A 24,492-nucleotide genomic window follows, 5' to 3' on the forward strand; every position below is an offset into this window, starting at 1 on the left:
GTTCGGAGGGAGGATGTCTTGGCAGTTTTGAATAAACTGAAGGTTGATAAGTCCCCTGGGCCTGATGAAATGTATCCTAGGATTCTGTGGGAGGCAAGGGATGAGATTGCAGAGCCTTTGGCGTTGATCTTTGGGTCCTCGCTGTCCACGGGGATGGTGCCAGAGGACTGGAGAATGGCGAATGTTGTTCCTCTGTTTAAGAAAGGGAATAGAAATGACCCTGGTAATTATAGACCGGTTAGTCTTACTTCGGTGGTTGGTAAATTGATGGAAAGGGTCCTTAGGGATGGGATTTACGACCATTTAGAAAGATGCGGATTAATCCGAGATAGTCAGCACGGATTCGTGAAGGGCAAGTCGTGCCTCACAAATTTGATAGAATTTTTTGAGGAGGTAACTAAGTGTGTTGATGAAGGTAGGGCAGTTGATGTCATATACATGGATTTTAGTAAGGCGTTTGATAAGGTCCCCCATGGTCGGCTTATGATGAAAGTGAGGAGGTGTGGGATAGAGGGAAAGTTGGCCGATTGGATAGGTAACTGGCTGTCTGACCGAAGACAGAGGGTGGTGGTCGATGGAAAATTTTCGGATTGGAGGCAGGTTGCTAGCGGTGTGCCGCAGGGATCAGTGCTTGGTCCTCTGCTCTTTGTGATTTTTATTAATGACTTAGAGGAGGGGGCTGAAGGGTGGATCAGTAAATTTGCTGATGACACCAAGATTGGTGGAGTAGTGGATGAGGTGGAGGGCTGTTGTAGGCTGCAAAGAGACATAGATAGGATGCAAAGCTGGGCTGAAAAATGGCAAATGGAGTTTAACCCTGATAAATGTGAGGTGATTCATTTTGGTAGGACAAATTTAAATGTGGATTTCAGGGTCAAAGGTAGGGTTCTGAAGACTGTGGAGGAACAGAGAGATCTTGGGGTCCATATCCACAGATCTCTAAAGGTTGCCAGTCAAGTGGATAGAGCTGTGAAGAAGGCCTATAGTGTGTTAGCTTTTATTAACAGGGGGTTGGAGTTTAAGAGCCGTGGGGTTATGCTGCAACTGTACAGGACCTTGGTGAGACCACATTTGGAATATTGTGTGCAGTTCTGGTCACCTCACTATCAGAAGGATGTGGAAGCGCTGGAAAGAGTGCAGAGGAGATTTACCAGGATGCTGCCTGGTTTGGAGGGTAGGTCATATGAGGAAAGGTTGAGGGAGCTAGGGCTGTTCTCTCTGGAGCGGAGGAGGCTGAGGGGAGACTTAATAGAGGTGTATAAAATGATGAAGGGGATAGATAGAGTGAACGTTCAAAGACTATTTCCTCGGGTGGATGGAGCTATTACAAGGGGGCATAACTATAGGGTTCGTGGTGGGAGATACAGGACGGATATCAGAGGTAGGTTCTTTACGCAGAGAGTGGTTGGGGTGTGGAATGGACTGCCTGCAGTGATAGTGGAGTCAGACACTTTAGAAACATTTAAGCGGTTATTGGATAGGCACATGGAGCACACCAGGATGATAGGGAGTGGGATAGCTTGATCTTGGTTTCAGATAAAGCTCGGCACAACATTGTGGGCCGAAGGGCCTGTTCTGTGCTGTACTGTTCTATGTTCTATGTTCTAAGCCTCCTCGGCTCCAGAGAAAAAAGTCCCAGTGTGTCCAGCCTCTCCTTATAACTCAAATCATCAAGTCCCGGTAGCATCCCAGTAAATCTCTTCTGTACGCTTTCTAGTTTAATAATATCCTTTCTATAATAGGGTGACCAGAACTGTACACAGTATTCCAAGTGTGGCCTTACCAATGTCTTGTACAACTTCAACAAGACGTCCCAACTCCTGTATTCAATGTTCTGACCAATGAAACCAAGCATGCCGAATGCCTCCTTCATCACTCTCTCCACCTGTGACTGCACTTTCAAGGAGCTATGAATCTGTACCCTGAGATCTCTTTGTTCTATAACTCTCCCCAACGCCCGACCAATAACTGAATATGTCCTGCCCTGGTTCGATCTACCAAAATAATTCATCCCGCATTTATCTAAATTAAACTCCATCTGCCATTCCTCAGCCCATTGGCCCAATTGATCAAGATCCTGTTGCAATCCGAGATAACCTTCTTTACTGTACACTATCCACCAATCTTGGTGTCATCTGCAAACTTATTAACCATGCCTACTAAATTCTCATCAAATCATTAGTATAATTGACAAATGACACTGGACCCAGCACCGATCTCTGAGGCACACCTGATCACAGGCCTCCAGTTTGAAAAACAACCCTCTGTCTTCAAGTCAATTTTGTATCCATTTGGCTACCTCACCCTGGATCCCGTGAGATTTAACCTTATGCAACAATTTACCATGTAGTATCTTGTCAAAGGCCTTGCGAAAGTCCATGTAAATAACATGAGTTACACTGCCTTGATCTACGATCTTGGTTACCCCTTCAAAAAACTCAATCAAATTTGTGAGACATGATTTTCCACTCACAAAGCCATGCTGACTATCCCTAAGCAGTCCTTGCGTCTCTAAATGCCTGTAGATCATGTCTCTCAAAATACCTTCTGACAACATACCCAATACCCCTTTTTGCCCTCCTGATTTCTCTCTTCACTCTACACCTACACCCTCTATACTCTTCAAGGGATCCACTTGATCCCAGCTGCCTATGCATGTCTTATGCCTCCTTCTTCTTCTTGACCAGGGCCTCCGTACCCCGAGTCATCCAGGGTTCCCTCCTTCACCAGCCTTGTCCTTCACTCTAAGTGGAAAGTGCTTACCCTGAACCCTGGTTAACACGCTTTTGAAAGCCTCCCATTTACCAGACATCCCTTTGCCTTTTCACAGACTCCCCCAATTAACTATTGAAAGTTCCTGCCTGATACCATCAAAATTAGCCTTGCCCCAATTTAGAATTTTAACATTTGGGCCAGACCTATCATTCTCCACAGCTATCTTAAAACTAATGGAATTATGGTCACTAGTCCCAAAGTGATCCCTCACTGACACTTCTGTCACCTCCCCTCCCTTATTTCCCAAGAGGAGGTCAAGTTTTGCCCCCTCTCTAGTCGGGCCATTCATAGACTGAATGAGAAATTCCTCCTGAATACACTCAACAAATTTCTCTCCATCCAAGTCTCTAATAGTATGGCTGTCCCAGTCAATGTTGGGAAAGTTAAAATGTCCCACTATTACCACCTTATTTTTCTTGGAGCTATCTGTAATCTCCTGACATATTTGCTCCTCAATTTCCCACCGACTATTTGGGGGCCTATAGTAGAACCCTATCAAAGTGATTTCCCCATTCTGGTGTCCAGATCACCAGCCCTGTATACTAATGCTGTAGTTAAGAAAGCCCACCAACGCCTCTACTTTCTTGGCGGCTAAGGAAATTCAGCATGTCTGCTACGACTCTGACCGATTTTTATGGATGCAGTATAAAAAGCATCCTTTCCAGATGTATCACAGCTTGGGATGACTCCTGCACTGACCAAGACTGCAAGAAACCACAAAGGGTTGTGAAAAATCCCATCATGCAAACCAGCCTCCCATCCATTGACTCTGTCCACACTTCCCATTGCCTCGGAAAAGCAGCCAGCATAATCAAGGACCCCACACACCCCAGACATACTCTCTTCCACCTTCTTCCATCGGGAAAAAGATACAAAAGTCTGAGGTCACATACCAACCGACTCAAGAACAATTTCTTCCCTGCTGCCATCGGGCTTTTGAATGGACCTACCTTCTATTAAGTTGATCTTTCTCTGCACCCTTTTGATTTGATTTGATATGATTTATTATTGTCACATGTATTAGTATACCGTGAAAAGTATTGTTTCTTGCGCACTATACAGACAGACAATGCATACCATTCATAGAAAAGGAAACGAGAGAGTGCAGAATGTCGTGTTACAGGCATAGCTAGAATGTAGAGAAAGATCAACTTAATGCAAGGTAGGTCCATTCAAAAGTCTGATGGCAGCAGGGAAGAAGCTGTTCTTGAGTCGATCCTTACGTGACCTCAGACTTTGGTATCTTTTTCCCAACTTTTTCCCTAGCTATGACTGTAAAGCTATATTCTGCACCCTCTCCTTTCCTTCTCCTTTATGTACTCTATGAACCGTATGTTTTGTCTGTATAGCATGCAAGAAACAATACTTTTCACTGTATACCTATACATGTGATCAATAGTAAATTAAAATTAAAATCAAATCAAACATATTATTTCTTGCACGTAGGAAAAAGTGCCAATCGAAAAGAAGCTGCTCGCGGACTTTAAAAAGGTCATGGTCATAGCATTATCCATGGAAAATGCGGAAATAGCCCATTTAGAATTATCCATCTCCACCCAAACTATTTCCACACCTTAGTTTTCCTGAACTTAGATCATCCTTCTCTATTAGGACATAGAACATAGAAAAACTACAGCACAAACAGGCCCTTCGGCCCACAAGTTGTGCCGAACACATCCCTACCTTCTAGACCTACCTATAACCCTCCATCCTATTAAGCTCCATGTACTCATCCAGGAGTCTCTTAAAAGACCCTATTGAGTTCGCCTCCACCACCACTGACGGCAGCCGATTCCACTCGCCCACCACCCTCTGTGTGAAAAACTTACCCCTAACATCTCCCCTGTACCTACCCCCCAGCACCTTAAACCTGTGTCCTCTTGTAGCAGCCATTTCCACCCTGGGAAAAAGCCTCTGAGAGTCCACCCGATCTATGCCTCTCAACATCTTATACACCTCTATTAGGTCTCCTCTCATCCTTCGTCTCTCCAAGGAGAAAAGACCAAGCTCCCTCAGCCTATCCTCATAAGGCATGCCACTCAATCCAGGCAACATCCTTGTAAATCTCCTCTGCACCCTTTCAATCTTTTCCACATCCTTCCTATAGTGAGGCGACCAGAACTGAGCACAGTACTCCAAGAGGGGTCTGACGAGGGTCTTATATAGCTGCATCATTATCCCCGGACTCCTGAACTCAATCCCTCGATTGATAAAGGCCAGCACACCATACGCCTTCTTAACCACCTCCTCCACCTGCGGGACCGATTTTAGAGTCCTATGGACCCGGACCCCAAGGTCCTTCTGATCCTCTACAGTACTAAGAGTCTTTCCCTTTATATTGTACTCCTTCATCCCATTTGACCTGCCAAAATGGACCACTACGCATTTATCTGGGTTGAAGTCCATCTGCCACTTCTCCGCCCAGTCTTGCATCCTATCTATGTCCCTCTGTAACTTCTGACATCCCTCCAGACTATCCACAACCCCACCAACCTTTGTGTCGTCGGCAAACTTACCAACCCATCCCTCCACTTCCTCATCCAGGTCATTTATGAAAATGACAAACAGCAAGGGTCCCAGAACAGATCCCTGGGGCACACCACTGGTGACCGACCTCCATTTAGATAAAGACCCATCTATACCCACTCTCTGCCTCCTTTGGGCAAGCCAGTTCTGGATCCACCGGGCAGCAGCCCCTTGGATCCCATGCCCTCTCACTTTTTCTAGAAATTCTAGAAATTTTCTCAAAATTGTGCTCATACCATCATTAATTAACAGAGGCCCCCTCCCCAATTTCCACCTTTTCTTTGCTTGCTGTCCTTCCTAAATATCCTGTCACCTTCAATATTCAGACCTCAATCCATTTCCTCCTCTAGCCATGTCGCTGTAATGGCTATCAAATCATACTTATTTACTTTTATGTGCACTGTTTTGTTTTGATTGCTACATGCATTCAGATACAGAGCATTTAGTTTTATCCTTTTATACATTTTATAACCTTTAGTCTCACCTGTTGATTTACTGCTAAATTAGTATAACTCTATCCCTTCCTTTCACAGCATATTTTTCTGTTTCCATAATAATACCTTTCACTTTTGCCTTGTCTCTCCACTGATCTTCCCAAATTTGATCTCTTGCCCCTAGTATTTAGATTAAAACCCTCTCCACTTCCCTCCTCATGTGGCTCATAAGAACAGCCCTCCCATCACTGTTCAGATGCAGTCCGTACCAATGGTACAGATCACACTTTACCCAGCATTGGTGCCAGCTGTCCCAATGGTACAGAACCCACTTCTCACACATCAGTCTCTGAGCTATGTATTCATCTCTCTAATAATTCCTCCTCTCCCAGTTTGCACGTGGCTTGAATGATAATCCAGAGATTATGACTCTTAAGGATCTGTTTATTAATTTGCAGCCAAACTCCTCATACTGGCTGTATGGAAAGCTTTGACAATATGTGTACAATTACTTCAAAGAGGCACACAAGGTTAGCCTCTTGGACTATGAACTCCCTGATTGAAGTCATAGTTGCACGGCCTCCCAAGTGACATGCCCCTTTTGCAACCTTGTGGAGTCCGTGGACCATGTCTATGTTTCATGTTATAGGCTGCACTCCCTTTTCAGTTTCCTCAAAAACCTTTTGTTAATGTTTTGTTTGCACTTCAGCCTCACGCTCCTGATCTACGGGCATCCCATGCGGAGGGGGAAGCGGGGAAGGAGGAGGACCTCCTCGTGAACCTGCTCCTGGACCTGGCAAAGCTTGCCATCTACAGGTCCAGGCAACAGGCGACCGAGGGGGTCGTCTGGCCCGACTGTCTGTCCCTCTACAGTGGCTATATTCGTGGCCGGGTGTCCCTGGAGAGGGAGCATGCGGTGTCTGAGGGCACCGTTAACGCCTTCCATGCCCGCTTGGCACTGCAGGGACTAGGGTGCATTATTGACCCCTTTAATCACATTTTGATTTGATGTTTTAAGTTTCCTTTCCACTTTGTCTTTTGTTTCGGGCGGTTCCCCTCCTTTTGGGAACTGCCCCTTTTAATTTGTCTCTGAGTTAATTTGAGTTGCTTGGCTCAAAAATTTAGGTCTGTTGGCACTGTGGATTCTGACTGTGTAACAGAAGCACTGAAGAGTGGAATAGAGTTTGTAAATTAAGGGAATCTGGTGAAAGGACACTGGCCTCTGAGGAGTTATTTCAATGTGACATTTTTCAGCAAAACTCAAGTTCTGTCGTACCAAACTCCATTATTGTTGTATCATGCCGGGATGATAGAAGGCTTTTTCATTAAAAGATTACTTGTTTTAGTTAGACAAGCAAGAATGTTTTCTGTTTATTAGATCATAAATATAATTTTAGATACACAGGTGCTTGTGTGTGTAAGTATTTTTAAACTTATGAAAAGTGTATGTTGTCAGCCCAAATCTTAAATCTAAATCTTTAAATGCTTCTTTTTGTTTCAGAAAAGTTCCGACATACTAAAAAGCCCACAGGGCATGTCAATTGTGAGAAAGTACAACAAAATTGCTTATGTACTGGTAAAGTTTGAAGTATTGTATCATAAGGCCTGGATAAAAGAAATTTCAGCTCTGAAATACGGTGAGTAAATGATTCATTTTAACAAAATTGCACTATTTTATTATGGCAGATTTTACAACTGAGTTCATTTGGTTCTAGAACTTAGGGGGCAATTCTCCCATCGTGATGCGCATGATTTTTGGCGGGTCGGGTTGGGAGATGCGTGTATCAGCCATTTTACGGGTTCCCCATGAGCGTTTATGACCTGCGCGCGTCTTCCAACCAGAAAAAAATGGTGCCACCGGGACCGTGCTGAAAACCGGCATACCGCTGATTTGCATCACTTGCCATATTTTAGCATGCCATTATCGGGATTGATACGGCAATCTCCGCCCATGTTAGCATCTCCCACCTCTATGGCGTGATGTCACTTTGGCGCGAATCAGAGTAGGTATATAAAAGTCTCAACCTGGCGTGGCAGCCTTGATTTGGCGTGAGGAGGTAAGTGCTGCTAGCGGAGTGCGGGGAATGTTGCAGGCAGGCCCTGGGGATGTGTGGTGGACTTCCTCCTGCTGTCTTCTATTTTCTCAGAGGCTCTCTGAGTAAGGGTCCGTGAAGAACTCCTGCCCAGCCTTCCCCTCCAGGGCAGTGCTGTAGCTCAGTGTACGAGGCTTCCTGAAGAAGTCCTGCTCAGCCTTCCCCTTGAGGACAGTGCTGTAGCTCCGTGTGGGAAACTCCCTGACGAGTTCTGCTCAGCCTTCCCCTTGAGGACAGTGCTGTAGCTCCGTGTGGGAAGCTCCCTGAAGGAGTCCTGCTCAGCCTTCCCTCCAGGAAACTGTGCAGTGGCATTGTCTTGCCGTGAGGTGTGGTCAGTGACTGCACTGAGTGCTGGAGTTCCGGGGTGGGGAAGGAGTGCACCATGTGCTGACTGAGGCCGAACCAGATGAAGCAGCTACTGCTCCAGGCTGGGGTGCCAAGGTTCAGACATAGACAGCATGGAATTTGCTGTCACTGGGCACCCACCTGGTGATGATTTGCAGTCTGTCCCTGCCCTGTGATACGGACCAGCAACACATGCCTGTAATGGATGCTGCAGTTGCACACATGGCAATAGCTCAAGGGTGTGCAGTGCCCACAGCTGCACACTGATTTGCAAAATCTGTGTCAGCAATTGTCATGATGGGAATCTCACACAACCTAATTGGGTCACGATGGAACCATGGATTGTGTGGTGTTGCCAGCACCCACAAGTGGGGGTACTGGCCCAAGTGAGGGATTGGGGTGGGGCAGGGTATGCAGCCACATTAATCCGTCATTCTATGCTCTTTCCAAACCCCACTGTGCAGATGGATCTTAGACTGATAGATTTGGAGCTGGCCATTATGGTGATGGCGGAGGTGGAGGAGGAGGAGGAGGCGGCTCAGGAGATGGCGGGTGTGAAGAAACCACCGCAGGAGCAGCCACTACCAGTTCCTCAGGGAGGAGGGCATGGGGCTGCCACTGAGGGCCAGGAGGTGGGTGAGCAGGCTCCTGAGAGGGTGCACAGAAGGTGGAGGGTGCCGAAGCCAAGGCAGCACAGGCCCTGCAATTCATTCGATGCCCTCCCGGGGGGGGGGATATGCTGTCTCCGGCTGCTGTTCTCCAAGAGCGCGGTGCTCTTTGTGAGATGCTCGCACGCCTGGCACCTCAGGGGAGGGGCAGCCACCCGCTCCCTGTGGACGTGAAGGTGATGGCTGCCCTGAATTTTTACATCTCCAGCTCATTTCAGGCACCCAATGGAGACCTAGTTGGGATCTCCCAGGCCTCCATGCACAGATGTGTGCAGCAGGTCACAGATGCCTTGTATTCCCGGGCACGGCAGTACATAAACTTCGATGTGGGCTACGCACAGCAGAAGGCCCGGGCTCTCGGCATCGTTGCTATTGCTGGGATTCCCACTGTCCAGGGAGCAGAGGATGGGACACACATCGCCTTGCAGGCCCCACATGCAGGACCGCAGCAATTTGTCAACTGAAAAGGGTTCCACTCCTTGAACGTTCAAATTGTCGGTGACCATCTAATGTGGATCTTGCAGGTCTATGCACGCCATCCAGGGAATGTCCATGACAGCTTTGTCCTCAGGCAGTCGGACATTCATGGCCTCTTTGAAGACCAGCCCAGGCTCCCGGGATGGCGACTGGGTGACAGAGATTACCTGCTAAGGTCATGGCTGATGATGCCTGTGCGGAGGCCCGAGACGAGGCGGAGACCCGCTACAACGATGCCCGTGCAGCCACCCGATCCATCGTAGAGTGGTGCATCGACCTGCTTAAAATGTAGTTCCGCTGCTTGGACCGCTCTGGGGGGGCCCTCCAGTATGACCCTGTGCATGCCTCATGCAACTGTCTGCTGCGTGCTGCGCAACATCGCCCAGCAGCTGGGAGACCAGCTGTAGCAGGAGGAGGAGGGGTGGCGAGGTGTATGTCCTGCCATATGAGGAGCCGGAGGAAAGAGGGTGGGTGGTGATGGCAGGTCTCCAGCAGGGAAGGGCAGCAAGGAACGCCTTGATTGCAGCGGGCTTCACCTAGCTGGTGCTGTGCAGTGAGGGGGCTGCAACCACCACACATCCACCACACCCCAGGAGCAAGTGGAGCCGTTATTCTCCCTCCAAACCAACCTGGGTCCTCAAACCACCACATCACCCTTCCCCAGCCTCTCTCATCCCACCAGCCTATCCCCCAGAAACATTCAAACTTGTTAATGTGCCTGGGCTGACAATGGTTGCGTGTCTTAGGTGAAGGCTGGAGGATGATGACAACTCGCTATTGTGCACACTGGGATCCTGCCCCTGGTGCCACTCAAGTCTGACTCCTACCTGTACTCCGAATGCATGCTGCCACCCTGGCCCACGTAACTGTGAGAGTTGGGGACACATGTTTGTTGGCCAATCAGAAAAGGGGGGGCACCCTTTTACCAAGGGTCTGGTGGATGTTGGGGAAGGTACGGCAGAGACTCTGTAACATATGGCTGCGTCTGCAAGCACAACAGACAGCACCTCTATGCATGGGAATGGGGACCACACAGCTTTGCCGGGCTGGGGGTGAGGGGGTGTGGGGGGGGGGGGGGGGGGGTGGGGGGGGTGGGGAGGGGGGGGGGGTGGGTCGGGGGGGGAAGAGAGTCAGAGACACATTAATCACTGATGTGAGGTGCAAATAAAAGTTTTTTGTACTCTTTATGTTAGTGATTAATAAACTCTGACGACTGGTGACCTTCACCATGCCCTGTTAGTGAACTATAACTTTCTAACTTCTGTGCGGTCTACTGCTTCATCTCGGTGCTACCTCAGGATGCACATTGGATGTGGAGGTGTCCAGTCTAACTCTGATGCATGCTCCGTTGCCCGTGATGCCCTTGGCGGACGTCCCCTGGGTGCCTGGGACCTGGCGGCCCCCGGCTGACTTGCGGTTGGCACTATTTCGGTGTTGCTCTGTTCATCTAGCTGGCTCTGAGATGTCCCGGTGTGAGGGAGGGGGGAATCGGAAGGTCTCAGGATCTCCTGGGTGGAAGGCCCTGGCATGGGCACGAGCCCTTCCTCCCTCCCTTGGGGTGCCTCGAGGCCAAGGGCACACTCCATGGGACATCAGGGTAGCTGGACTGAGCTCCCGAAGCTCCGGCTTCACCTGGCTCTGCTACTCCTGGAGGCCCAGATGTGTCTGCCCTATGGTCTGTGATCCCTCAGCCTTGGCTCTCTGAGACTGGGCAAGCTCTGGAGTCCTACTGCTGCGGCATTCTGTGAGCAAGCCAGGCTCTAGAGCCCCTCAGCAGTACAAAGAACAAAGGACAGTACAGCACAGGAAACAGGCCCTTCGGCCCTCCAGGCCTGTGCTGCTCATTGGTCCAACCAGACCATTTGTTTGTATCCCTCCATTCCCAGACTGCTCATGTGACTATCCAGGTAAGTCTTAAACGATGCCAGCGTGTCTGCCTCCACCACCCTACTTGGCAGCGCATTCCAGGCCTCCACCACTCTCTGTGTAAAATACGTCCCTCTGATATCTGAGTTATACCCCGCCCCTCTCACCTTGAGCCCGTGACCCCTCGTGATCATTACCTCCAACCTGGGAAAAAGCTTCCCACTGTTCGCCCTATCTATACCCTTCATAATTTTGTACACCTCTATTAGGTGTCCCCTCATTCTCTGTCTTTCCAGGGAGAACAAGGCCAGTTTACCCAATCTCTCCTCATAGCTAAGACCCTCCATACCAGACAACATCCTGGTAAACCTTCTCTGCACTCTCTCTAAAGCCTCCACGTCCTTCTGGTAGTGCGGCGACCAGAACTGGACGCAGTACTCCAAATGTGGCTTAACCAGCGTTCTATACGGCTGCAACATCAGACTCCAGCTTTTATACTCTATACCCCGTCCTATAAAGGCAAGCATACCATATGCCTTCTTCACCACCTTCTCCACCTGTGCGGCCACCTTCAAGGATTTGTGGACTTGCACACCTAGGTCCCTCTGTGTTTCTATACTCTTGATGGCTCTGCCATTTATTGTATAACTCCCCCCTACATTAGTTCTTCCAAAATGCAACACTTCGCATTTATCTGGATTAAATTCCATCTGCCATTTCTCCGCCCAATTTTCCAGCCTATCTATATCCTGCTGTATTGTCCGACAATGTTCATCGCTATCCGCAAGTCCAGCCATCTTCGTGTCATCCGCAAACTTGCTGATAACACCAGTTACACCTTTTACCAAATCATTTATATATATCACAAATAGCAGAGGTCCCAGTACAGAGCCCTGCGGAACACCACTGGTCACAGACCTCCAGCCGGAAAAAGACCCTTCGACTGCTACCCTCTGTCTCCTGTGGCCAAGCCAGTTTTCTACCCATCTAGCCACCTCTCCTTGTATCCCATGAGCCTTAACCTTCTTAACCAACCTGCCATGAGGGACTTTGTCAAATGCCTTACTGAAATCCATATAGACGACATCCACGGCCCTTCCTTCGTCAACCGTTTTTGTCACTTCCTCAAAAAACTCCACCAAATTTGTAAGGCACGACCTCCCTCTTACAAAACCATGCTGTCTGTCACCAATGAGATTGTTCCGTTCTAAATGCGCATACATCCTGTCTCTAAGAATCCTCTCCAACAACTTCCCCACCACGGACATCAAGCTCACTGGCCTATAATTACCTGGATTATCCCTGCTACCCTTCTTAAATCATGGTACCACATTCGCTATCCTCCAATCCTCAGGGACCTCACCTGTGTCCAATGAAGAGACAAAGATTTCCGTCAGAGGGCCCAGCAATTACATCTCTTGTCTCCCTGAGCAGTCTAGGATAGATGTCATCAGGCCCTGGGGATTTGTCAGTTTTAATGTTACCTAAAAAACATAACACTTCCTCCCTTGTAATGGAGATTCTCTCTAACGGGTCAACACCTCCCTCTGAAACACTCTCAGTCAACATGTCCCTCTCCTTCGTGAATACCAATGCAAAGTATTCACTTAGGATCTCCCCTATTCCCTTGGGTTCTAAGCATAATTCCCTCAGTAGCCCCCTGAGACTGGGCTAAATTGTCGAGCCTCACAGCCACGGCCTGCTGTGTCTCCAGAATGCCAGCGAGAGTCCTAGCCATGGCCAGCAGTGTCTCCCACATGCCCCCGACACCCATGGCCTTCGAACGCTGTGCCTCCTGGATGCCGGACACACACTCACCCATGGCCCGATTTGTCTCCAGGATGGCCTGGACCCTGTCACCCATGAGGACAGACCGCTGAACCAGACTTTCCACTGCGATCACCACCCTTACAGTATTGGCCTGGTTCGCATGCTGTGTCGCACCACCTCCTGCAACAGCACTCTGTTGGATCCCCTAAACAGCCTTGCAGTTGCAGCATGGTTGCTGACAACCCTTCCACAGCTGCCTGGGTTTCCTGATGCATCTCCACCAGCCTTGGGAGGAAGAAACCCAGAGGCCCAGCAACTGGCTTGGGGACAGCTGAATCCTTGTCTCTGGCTGACTTCCTTATGCCCAAGCCCTCAGATGTGCCTGCTTCCACCCGATGTGCATCAGTGTCTGTGATGTGTTCACCAGTTCGTGACCCAGAAGCCTCAACACTAAAGGTACCCACCATGGTGATCGTCTCTGTGTTGGTGGGTTGTGTGGTACATGACAGTGCTGCTTTAGTGGTGCTGCCCTTGGAAGATTCCTCAGTGCCTCCCTCCGAGGTGTCATCCAGATGGTCGTGGTCCGTTTGCTCCAGAACAGCGGGGGCGGCAGCAACACTGAAGGGCCGGGTTCCTCTGGGTCCAGAGCCGTAAAAAAGAACACACATTAGTGGGAGGGAGGCAAAACATTCCATGCAGCATCGTACTTACTTCGAGGAGGACCGAGTTGAGGGTGCGCTTCTGCTCACTTGCATGCTGGACACCGACCTGGCTGTTGGTGACCAATCGGGAAGGCCCATCAACCCCTGTCAGCTCCATGGCACGCTTCTCCATGCTGGTCAGCTGCCGCAGGTCAGGCACACCACGACCACTCTCTGTCGTCTCCTGTGCAATGTGGATTTTATTTTCATGTGGGAACATAAGGTGGATAGCAAGCATGATCATATTGCAGTGCATGGTGCGCAATGCGTGCCTGTGTCTCGGGTATTGTGCTCACAGTTTCGGGGAAAGCGGTCACCACTGAAGGGTGCTCATTGAGGGGTGAGGGGAAGGGGATAGATTCTGTTCCTTGTTGCATGCCCTTCAGGTGTCTAAGCAGGGTTTGAGTTCCATGCCACGCATGTGCGGGGTTTCAAGTGGAATTCTCACTCACCCTTGCTGCTCGAAAAAGGTCGTACATTTTTTTGCGACACTTCCTGCCAGAGCGCAGTGTCAGGCTCCTGGCATTCACCACTTCTGCCACCTCCTCCCACAATGCCGTGACAGATGCACCCCTTGGGTTTGGGCCTCTCCTCCACGGCATCTAGCAGGTACTCCTGGTTGACCTCTGAAAATATGGGTACAGGTTTCCACGCAGACAACTTTGTGGCGTGACTGGCTGTGTGTCCATTCCTGCAGCTTATATACAGCTCTGGCTTATTAGGGGAGTGCAGATGCATGGAGTGTGGCCAGTCAAGGGCCCGTTGGCAACAAATGCCTGTGAGAGATTTTGAAGACTGCATTCAGTTGAGTGTCATGCATCCCTCGGGGTGCTGATTAGCTGTCATTCAATAGGCTACTGTGTCCGGGGAGGTGCAATACTCAGGGCTCCTAATCAATTAGCTGCTGTGTCCAGGGCAGGGGTGCAATACTCAAGGCTCCCATTCAAGAGAGGGAATGATCACAAGCTGGGGTTGTGCATGTCAGCACAACGTTAGTTCTCTTCAGGGCAACAGTGAGGACAGTATGTTCAAGGGATGGAGGGATTGGGTAAAGTTAAAGTTTATTTATTAGTCACAAGTAAGGCTTACATTGACACTGCAATGAAGTTACTGTGAAATTCTCCGAGTCGCCACAGTCCGGCGCCTGTTCAGGTCAATGTACCTAACCAGCAGGTTTTTCAGAATGTGGGAGGAAACCGAAGCATCCGGAGGAAACCCACACAAACAACGTACAAACTCCAGACAGACAGTGACCCAAGCCTGCAGTAGAACCCAGGTCCCTGGCACTGTTAGGCAGCAGTGCTAACCACTGTGCCACCGTGCCGCCCGAGTACGGGCACCCACATTATCAGGATCCATGGGGGCATAAGGCGAGTGGGCAGCCATGTCTGTGTGTGGGGGGAGACAAGGCGGGGGGTGCGCAGCGATGTCTGTATGGGGGAGGGAGGCCAGTGATGTATGTGAGGGGGTTGTGGGGGCCAGTGATGAGGCCAGTGATGTGTGTGGGGGGGTTGTGGGAGCCAGCGATGAGCCCAGTGATGTGTGTGGGGGGGTTGTGGGGGCCAGTGATGAGGCCAATGATGTGTGTGGGGGGGTTGTGGGAGCTAGCGATGAGGCCAGCGATGTCTGTGGGGGGTGTTGCGGGGGCCAGCAATAAGGCCAGCGATGTCTGTGGGGGTTGGATGGCAGTGATCTGGATGCTGGGAGGTCTTTTCAGCGATCTCCCAGCGATGTGCGCATGCGCTGATTCCCGCTCATCTCACTGATTTCAGGCTGTTTGGCGGGAAGAGGCCCCACCCCCCAGTTTTTAATGATATTCACGATTGTGACCTCTGCATTGCACAGAGTGGGGAGATTCAGGTCTGAAGCTGCACTGAAAAAACAGTTGTGATCTAGAACAGTTTTCCCACCAATTCAGCACTTTTGGGAGAATCGCCCCCTTAGTTTCTGTGGCTCATTATTCTGCCATTTGCATCTCATCTGGAAAAATATATATTTTTGTCCTTTTGCTGCTCCTTTGTCATTTAATGTTTCCTTTCTTCTGACCTGTTGCACACTTGCCCTTTTTGTTTTTTCCCACCCTCCCTCAGTTCACAGAATTGTTACAGTGGGCCTCCTTAAAACCTGTTACATTTGAAACTTTCCCCAGTTCTTGGGGAGACTGATTGACCTGAAAGCTTTACTCTTTTTTCTCTCATCACAGATGCTGCCAGATCGGCTGAACACCCCCAGAATGTTCTGTTTTTAATTCTGATTTCCTTTATCTGCAGTAGTTTGACTTTGTTCTCATAGTTAACGTTTCTTCTTGCATATCATCCATCCTCACAGCTGTGATAGTTTCCTGAAAATATTGCAACTCTGCTCATTTTTTATACCCTCCTCACTATAAGACCATAAGACCATAAGACATAGGAGCGGAAGTAAGGCCATTCGGCCCATCGAGTCCACTCCACCATTCAATCATGGTTGATTTCAACTCCATTTACCCGCTCTCTCCCCATAGCCCTTAATTCCTCGAGAAATCAAGAATTTATCAATTTCTGTCTTGAAGACGCTCAACGTCTCGGCCTCCACAGCCCTCTGTGGCAATGAATTCCACAGACCCACCACTCTCTGGCTGAAGAAATTTCTCCTCATCTCTGTTCTAAAGTGACTCCCTTTTATTCTAAGGCTGTGCCCCCGCATCCTAGTCTCCCCTGTTAATGGAAACAACTTCCCTACGTCCATCCTATCTAAGCCGTTCATTATCTTGTAAGTTTCTATCAGATCTCCCCTCAACCTCCTAAACTCCAATGAATATAATCCCACGATCCTCAGACGTTCATCGTATGTCAGGCCTACCATTCCTGGGATCATCCGTGTGAATCTCCGCTGGACCCGCTCCAGTGCCAGTATGTCCTTCCTGAGGTGTGGGGCCCAAAATTGCTCACAGTACTCCAAATGGGGCCTAACCAGTGCTTTATAAAGCCTCAGAAGTACATCCCTGCTTTTGTATTCCAAGCCTCTTGAGATAAATGACAACATTACATTTGCTTTCTTAATTACGGACTCAACCTGCAAGTTTACCTTTAGAGAATCCTGGACTAGGACTCCCAAGTCCCTTTGCACTTTAGCATTATGAATTTTGTCACCGTTTAGAAAATAGTCCATGCCTCTATTCTTTTTTCCAAAGTGCACGACCTCGCACTTGCCCACGTTGAATTTCATCAGCAACTTCTTGGACCACTCTCCTAAACTGTCTAAATCTTTCTGCAGCCTCCCCACCTCCTCAATACTACCTGCCCCTCCACCTATCTTTGTATCATCGGCAAACTTGGCCAGAATGCTCCCAGTCCCGTCATCTAGATCGTTAATATATAAAGAGAACAGCTGTGGCCCCAACACTGAACCCTGCGGGACACCACTTGTCACCGGTTGCCATTCTGAGAAAGAACCTTTTATCCCAACTCTCTGCCTTCTGTCTGACAGCCAATCGTCAATCCATGTTAGTACCTTGCCTCGAATACCATGGGCCCTTATTTTACTCAGCAGTCTCCCGTGAGGCACCTTGTCAAAGGCCTTTTGGAAGTCAAGATAGATAACATCCATTGGCTCTCCTTGGTCTAACCTATTTGTTATCTCTTCAAAGAACTCTAACAGGTTTGTCAGGCACGACCTCCCCTTACTAAATCCATGCTGACTTGTCTTAATCCGACCCTGCACTTCCAAGAATTTAGAAATCTCATCCTTAACGATGGATTCTAGAATTTTGCCAACAACTGAGGTTAGGCTAATTGGCCTATAATTTTCCATCTTTTTTCTTGTTCCCTTCTTGAACAGTGGGGTTACAACAGCGATTTTCCAATCCTCTGGGACTTTCCCTGACTCCAGTGACTTTTGAAAGATCATAACTAACGCCTCCACTATTTCTTCAGCTATCTCCTTTAGAACTCTAGGATGTAGCCCATCTGGGCCCGGAGATTTATCAATTTTCAGACCTTTTAGTTTCTCTAGCACTTTCTCCTTTGTGATGGCAACCATATTCAACTCTGCCCCCTGACTTTCCTGAATTGTTGGGATATTACTCATGTCTTCTACTGTGAAGACTGACGCAAAGTACTTATTAAGTTCCTCAGCTATTTCCTTGTCTCCCATCACTAGATTACCAGGGTCATTTTGGAGCGGCCCAATGTCTACTTTTGCCTCCCGTTTGTTTTTAATGTATTTAAAGAAACTTTTACTATCATTCCTAATGTTACTGGCTAGCCTACCTTCATATTTGATCCTCTCCTTCCTTATTTCTCTCTTTGTTATCCTCTGTTTGTTTTTATAGCCTTCCCAATCTTCTGACTTCCCACTACTCTTTGCCACATTATAGGCTCTCTCTTTTGCCTTGATGCATTCCCTGACTTCCTTTGTCAGCCATGGCTGCCTAATCCCCCCTCTGATAACCTTTCTTTTGTTTGGGATGAACCTCTGCACTGTGTCCTCAATTACTCCCAGAAACTCCTGCCATTGCTGTTCTACTGTCTTTCCCATTAGGCTCTGCTTCCAGTCGATTTTTGTCAGTTCCTCCCTCATGCGCCTGTAATTACCTTTATTTAACTGTAGAACCTTCACATCTGATTCTGCCTTCCTTCTTTCAAATTGCAGACTGAATTCTACCATATTATGATCACTGCTTCCTAAGTGTTCCCTTACTTTAAGATCTTTTATCACGTCTGGCTCATTACATAACACTAAGTCCAGAATAGCCTGTTCCCTCGTGGGCTCCATCACAAGCTGTTCCAAAAAGCTATATCTTCCCTGAAAACGCTGTTACTAAGAATTTTGAGCAGCCTGCCATTCCTTACCTTAAGCTGCATTTCAGTAATAGTGATGATATAATTCCAAGTGTATATCTGTGGCCTAAGCTCAGCTTCCTTATTCACTAAGCCAAACAGTTCCTTTTTGGGGAGATTTTCTTTCCCTGTTTTTGGTGGGCAGGAAAGCCAGAGGAGAAAGAGAATCCAACGGGAGTCCCAGTACTACTTTTATGGCAGCGGGATTTCCGTTGGGACTGTCCCTGCCCTGTCAATGATATAATGGAGCTCCTGCCATAAAAGACTGGGTACTTAACAGGCCTCTCTGAAATATCAGCCCCCATCGAAGGAATTACAACAGGTCCTGACAAACAGGGACCTGGCAGATAGAATCCATGAGGACACACAGATAGGTACAGCCTTTTTCACCAGAGACACTTGGGAAAAAAGAATTGAAAAACTATGCCCTAATTTTCTTGCCATTGGTTGGATTTTCCACTCCCTTTAACGACTGATGAGTTTGGTGAGAAAGTATCACGAAAGTGTGAAGGCTTGGTATGATCATCTGCTCTCCCCATCAGTGGCGGGCCACAACTGTCCATGCTGCGAACATCACTTAAATACATTCATATATCATTCTCATGCCCATATGTCAGGCTGGATTAGTTAGTGAGAAACTGATATTTAAATACATAAATAGCTGAAACTAAAATTATTTATGATCTGTATCTTGATTTGTTCTAGTCTGAGGCATAGTTTTACATTTAAGATGTATCAGGTGAGGGCAATCAAGTGGAATGTGTGACTTGTCACATTTGGGGCTTGAGCATTGGCTGGAGGCTCTGGTGCACCTGCAAGGCTGAAAGGTATGTGGATAGCATGTTTAGAAAGGTGGTCACATCGCAGCTCAAGAGATCAGAGAAAAGAAGGGAATAGGTGACCACGGCAGGTAGTGCTGGATACCCTGGTGCCTCTTCACAAATTGGTATTCCATTTTAAGTTTATTTATTCGTGTCACAAGTAGGCTTACATTATTACTGCAATGAAGTTATTGTGAAAATCTCCTAGTTCCTACACTCTGGCACTTTTTCGGGTACACAGAGAGAATTTAGCATGGCCAATGCACCTAATCAGCGCATCTTTCAGGACTGTTGGACGAAAATTGGCCCCGCAGGTGGAGGAGGTGGTACCCCAAGATCTGATTGTTCGTCTGGGCTTCCTATTGTCCACCATTCATTAAATACTCCCTTGTCTTGTTACTTCTTCCACAGTGCATCACCTTGCACTTATCAAGATTAAATACCATTTACCACTGCTCTGCCCATCTATATCTTCCTGTACACTACAGCCATCTTCTTCACTATTAAGCACCCTACCATTCTTGGTGTCATCTGCAAATTTGCTGATCATTTTAATGGATCTAGCACTGAACCTTGTGGTGCACCACTGGATACTACCTCAGGTCACTCAAACAGCCTTCTGACACCACCCTTTGTGTCCTATTATGAAGCCAATTTTGGACCTATCTTGCCAAGTTTCCCTGAATTCTATGTGCTTCAACCTTACCGTTTAGTCTCCCATGGAGGGACCTCAAAGGCTTTGCTAAAATCTATATAAACTATATCAACCGCACTTCCCTTAGCCACACATTCAATCGCTTTTTCAAAAAATTCAATCACATTTATTAGGCATGGTCTGCCTCTGACAAAGCTACGGTGATAATCCTTAATCAACCCATGCCTTCCAAGTGAAGCTGAATTCTCTCCAATAGCTTCCCCACCAATGACGTGAGACTCACCAGTCTGTAATTTCCTGGTTCATTTCTACCACCCTTCTGGAACTACATTAGCTGACCTCCAGTCATCTGGCACTTCCTATGTTCTTCCCTTACATCAGAGACCCTGTAATTTCCTGCCTTGCCTCCGACAGCACCACTGGATGCAACCGGACCTTGGGATTCATCCATTTTAAAGCCCATCAAAGCCTCCTCACTGTCAACTGTTCAAGATTCTCAAGTCACTTTTCCTGAATTTTTCTTTATTCATTTGTGGAACATGGGCGTCACTGATTGGGCAAGCATTTACTGCCCATCCCCAGTTACGAGTCAACCACATTGCTGTGGCTCCGGAGTCACATGTAGGCAAGAACAGATAAGGACGGCAGATTTCCTCCCATAAAAGGACATTAGTGAACCAGATGGCTTTTTCCGACAATTTACAATGGTTTCATAGTCATCAGTAGATTCTTAATTCCTGATTTACCGATATTTTCCTGAGAAGTATTAATTTAACACCCTTCCAATGTCCTGCAGCTTCACGCAGAGATTGTCCCCTTGGTCTCTAATGGGCCCTATTCTTTCCCTGGTTATCCTCTTCTCCTTAATGTATTTACAAAATATCTTGCGGTTCTCCCTAATTCCGTTTGCATGTCCTTTTTCATGCTCTAATTGCTTTAAGTTCATAAAAACATAGAAAACAGGTGCAGGAGTAGGCCATTCAGCCCTTCGAGCCTGCACCATCATTCAATATGATCATGGCTGATCATTCACTTTCAGTATCCCACTCCCATTTTCTCTCCATAACCCATTGATCCCTTCAGCCACAAGGGCCACACCCAGCTCCCTCTTGAACATATCTAATGAACTGGTCCCAACAGCTTTCTGTGGCAAAGAATTCCATAGGTTCACAACTCCGGGTGAAGAAGTTCTTCCTCATCTCAGTCTTGAATGGCTTACCCCTTATTCTTAGACTTTGACCCCTACTTATATACTTTCCCAACATCAGGAACATTGTTCCCGCATCCAGCTTATCTATAGAAGCTTTTTGCAGTCAGTTTTTATGTTTTCTGCAAGCCTACTCTCGTGTTCTATTTTTCCCTTTCAAATTAAACCTTTTGTCCTCCTCTGCTAGATTTAAAATTGTTCCCAGTCCTCAGGTTTGCTGTTTTTTCAGGCCAATTTATATGCCTCCTCTTGGATTTAACACTATCCCTGATTGACTTGTTTGACATGGATGAGCCACGTTTTCCGATTTACTCTTATGCCAGACAGGAATGTACAGTTGTTGAAGTTGTTTAAATGTCTGCCATTGCCTATCCACTGTCAACCCCTTTGCCAGCTTTGCCAGCTTATCATAGTCAATGCACATCTCATACCAAAGTTAGCTTTCCTCAAGTTCAGGACCCTAGTCTCAGTCACTCTCCATCTTAATGAAGACTTCTACCATATTATGGTCACTCTTCCCCTCATGACACAATACCCAGTCTAGGATGGCCTGTTGTCTAATTGGTTCCTCAACACATTGGTTGAGAAAACCATCCCTTATACTTTCCAAGAAATCCTCCCCCATGGTAGCATTGCTACCAGTTAGGTGAGCCCAATCAATAGGCAGATTGAAGTCACCCATGATAACTGCTGTACCTTTACTGCATGTATCTCTAATTTCCTGCCTGATGCCATTCCCAACCTCACGACTACTGTTTGTTGGTCTGTACACAACTCCCACTGAGTTGCCAGCATTGTTGAAGGTCAAACCACGGATAGCAACTGGCCCGGATGGGGTACCTGGACGTGCACTCAAACCCTGCATGAATCAGCTGGCAGAGGTATTCACAGACATCTTCAACCTCTCTTTACAACAATCTGAGGTCCCTATCTGCTTCAAGAAGACGACCATCATCCCAGTACCTAAGAAAAACCAAGCAGCGTGCCTTAATGATTACCGGCCAGTGGCTCTGACATCCATCATTATGAAGTGCTTCAAAAGGTTAGTCATGGAACGTATCAATTCCAGCCTCCCGGACTACCTGGATCCACTACAGTTTGCCTACCGCCGCAACAGGTCCATAGCAGACGCCATTTCCCTGCCCTGCACTCAACCCTGGAACAACTAGATAACAAAGGCATCTATGTCAGACTCCTATTTATTGACTGCAGCTCAGCCTTCAACACTATTATTCCCACGAAACTCATCTTCAAACTCCATGGTCTGGACCTCCTTCTGCGACTGAATCCTGAACTTCCTAACTCACAGACCACAATCAGTAAGGATAGGCAACAACACCTCCTCCACGATCATCCTCAACGCCGGTGCCTCACAAGGCTGTGTTCTCAGCCCCCTCCTATATTCCTTATACACCTATGACTGTGCGGCTCAATTCCCCTCCAATTTGATTTTGAAGTTTGCTGATGACACCACCGTAGTGGGCCGAATCTCAAACAATGACGAGACAGAGTACAGGAAATGAGGTAGAGAATCTGGTGAACTGGTGCAGCAACAATAATCTCTCCCTCAATGTCAACAAAACGAAGAAGATTGGCATCGACTTCAGGAAGCGTAAAGGAGAACATGCTCCTGTCTACATCAACAGGGACGATGTAGAAAGGGTCGAGAGCTTCAAGTTTTTAGGTGTTCAGATCGCCAACAACCTGTACTGGTCCCTCCATGCCAACACTATAGTTAAGAAAGCCCACCAACATCTCTACTTTCTCAGAAGACGAAGGAAATTTGGCATGTCAGCTATGACTCTTATCAACTTTTACAGATCCACCATAGAATGCATTCTTTCTGGTTGTATCACAGCTTGGTATGGCTCCTGTTCTGCCCAAGACTGCAAGGAACTACAAAAGGTCGTGAATGTAGCCCAATCCATCAGCAAACCAGCCTCCCATCCATTGACTCTGTCGACACTTCCCGCTGTCTCGGCAAAGCAGTCAGCATAATTAAGGACCCCACGCACCCCAGACATTCTCTCTTCCACCTTCTTCCTTTGGGAACAAGATACAAGAGTTTGAGGTCACGTGCCAACCTACTCAAGAACAGCTTCTTCCCTACTGCTGTCAGACTTTTGAATGGACTTACCTTGCATTAAGTTGATCTTTCTCTACACCCTAGCTATGACTGTAATATTACATTCTGCACTCTCTCGTTTCCTTTTCTATGAACGGTATGTTTTGTCTGTATAGCGCGCAAGAAACAATACTTTTCACTGTATGACAATAATAAATCAAATCAAATCAAATCACGAGCATTTCTTGTCCTTTGGTGTTCTGCAGCTCCACCCATACAGATTCAACATCGTTCAGACTAATGTCCTTCCTTACCATTGCATTAATCTCCTCTTTAATCAGCAACGTTACCCACCCCCCTTCCCATCTATCTTTCCTGAATATTGAATACCATTGGATATTGAGTTCCCATCCCTACTCACTCTTGAACCAGGTCTCCGTGATCCCAATTACATCATATCCGTTGATGACTGTCTGCGCAGTTAATTATCCACCTTCTTCAAGGTGGATAATTAACTGTGCAGACTGTTTTTTTGGTATTTATTGCCCTTTTAGAATTATGATGCAATGTGGCCCTTTTTGATTTGTATTTGGTTTCTCTGCTTTCCACTTTTCCTCTTACTGCCTTTTGTTTCTGTCCCCACTTTACTTACCTCATTGGTTCCCATTCCCTTGCCACATTTGGCCCATCGAGCTGCATCAACAATAACCCCATCCATGCCCTATCCCCACAACCCCATGGTATTTATCCCGCTAATCCCCCCAACACTAAGTGTCAATTTAGCATGGCCAATCAATCTAGCCCACACATCTTTGGACTATGGGAGGAAACCGACGCAAACACTGGGAAAACGTACGAACTCCTCACAAACAGTCACCCGAGTGCTAACCACTGTGCTACCCTGTAAATTTACGTCTATAGGGAAAATGATGGGCCTGCACTCTACCCCATTTCTTTTTTTGAGCCCCCGACTGCTCCACTGTGGACCTTCCTGCAAGGAGCTGTTCCCAGTCAACTTTGGTCGGATCTTGCCTCGTGTTAATAATCTGTACCTTCCCCCAATCCATAGTCATCTTTCTCCTTGTCCATAACAAACTTAAATTGTACCACGTTGTGTTCACCATCACACTGAATACTTGTCCAGCTTCGTTCCCCAGACGTAAAGCTCACCAGCTTGTAATTACCTGGATTACCATTGCTACCCTTCTTAAACAAAGGAACAACATTGCCTATTCTCCAATCCTCTGGGATCTCCCCTGTAAACACAGT

The 24,492-nt window shown here is 47.5% G+C and overlaps 1 protein-coding gene across 1 annotated transcript in view; it reads left to right on the plus strand.

The window, feature by feature from the left end:
• Nucleotides 1–24,492, plus strand: part of LOC144493944 (dynein axonemal heavy chain 8-like) — a 1,661,706-nt gene that overhangs the window by 306,920 nt on the left and 1,330,294 nt on the right. Inside the window, exon 16 of the mRNA XM_078213521.1 lies at nucleotides 7,237–7,372. Coding sequence (XP_078069647.1) covers nucleotides 7,237–7,372 — 136 coding nt within the window. The remainder of the gene's footprint in view (nucleotides 1–7,236; nucleotides 7,373–24,492) is intronic.

The sequence above is a fragment of the Mustelus asterias genome, chromosome 5 (genome assembly GCF_964213995.1).
Source record: "Mustelus asterias chromosome 5, sMusAst1.hap1.1, whole genome shotgun sequence".
Lineage (NCBI taxonomy): Eukaryota > Metazoa > Chordata > Chondrichthyes > Carcharhiniformes > Triakidae > Mustelus > Mustelus asterias.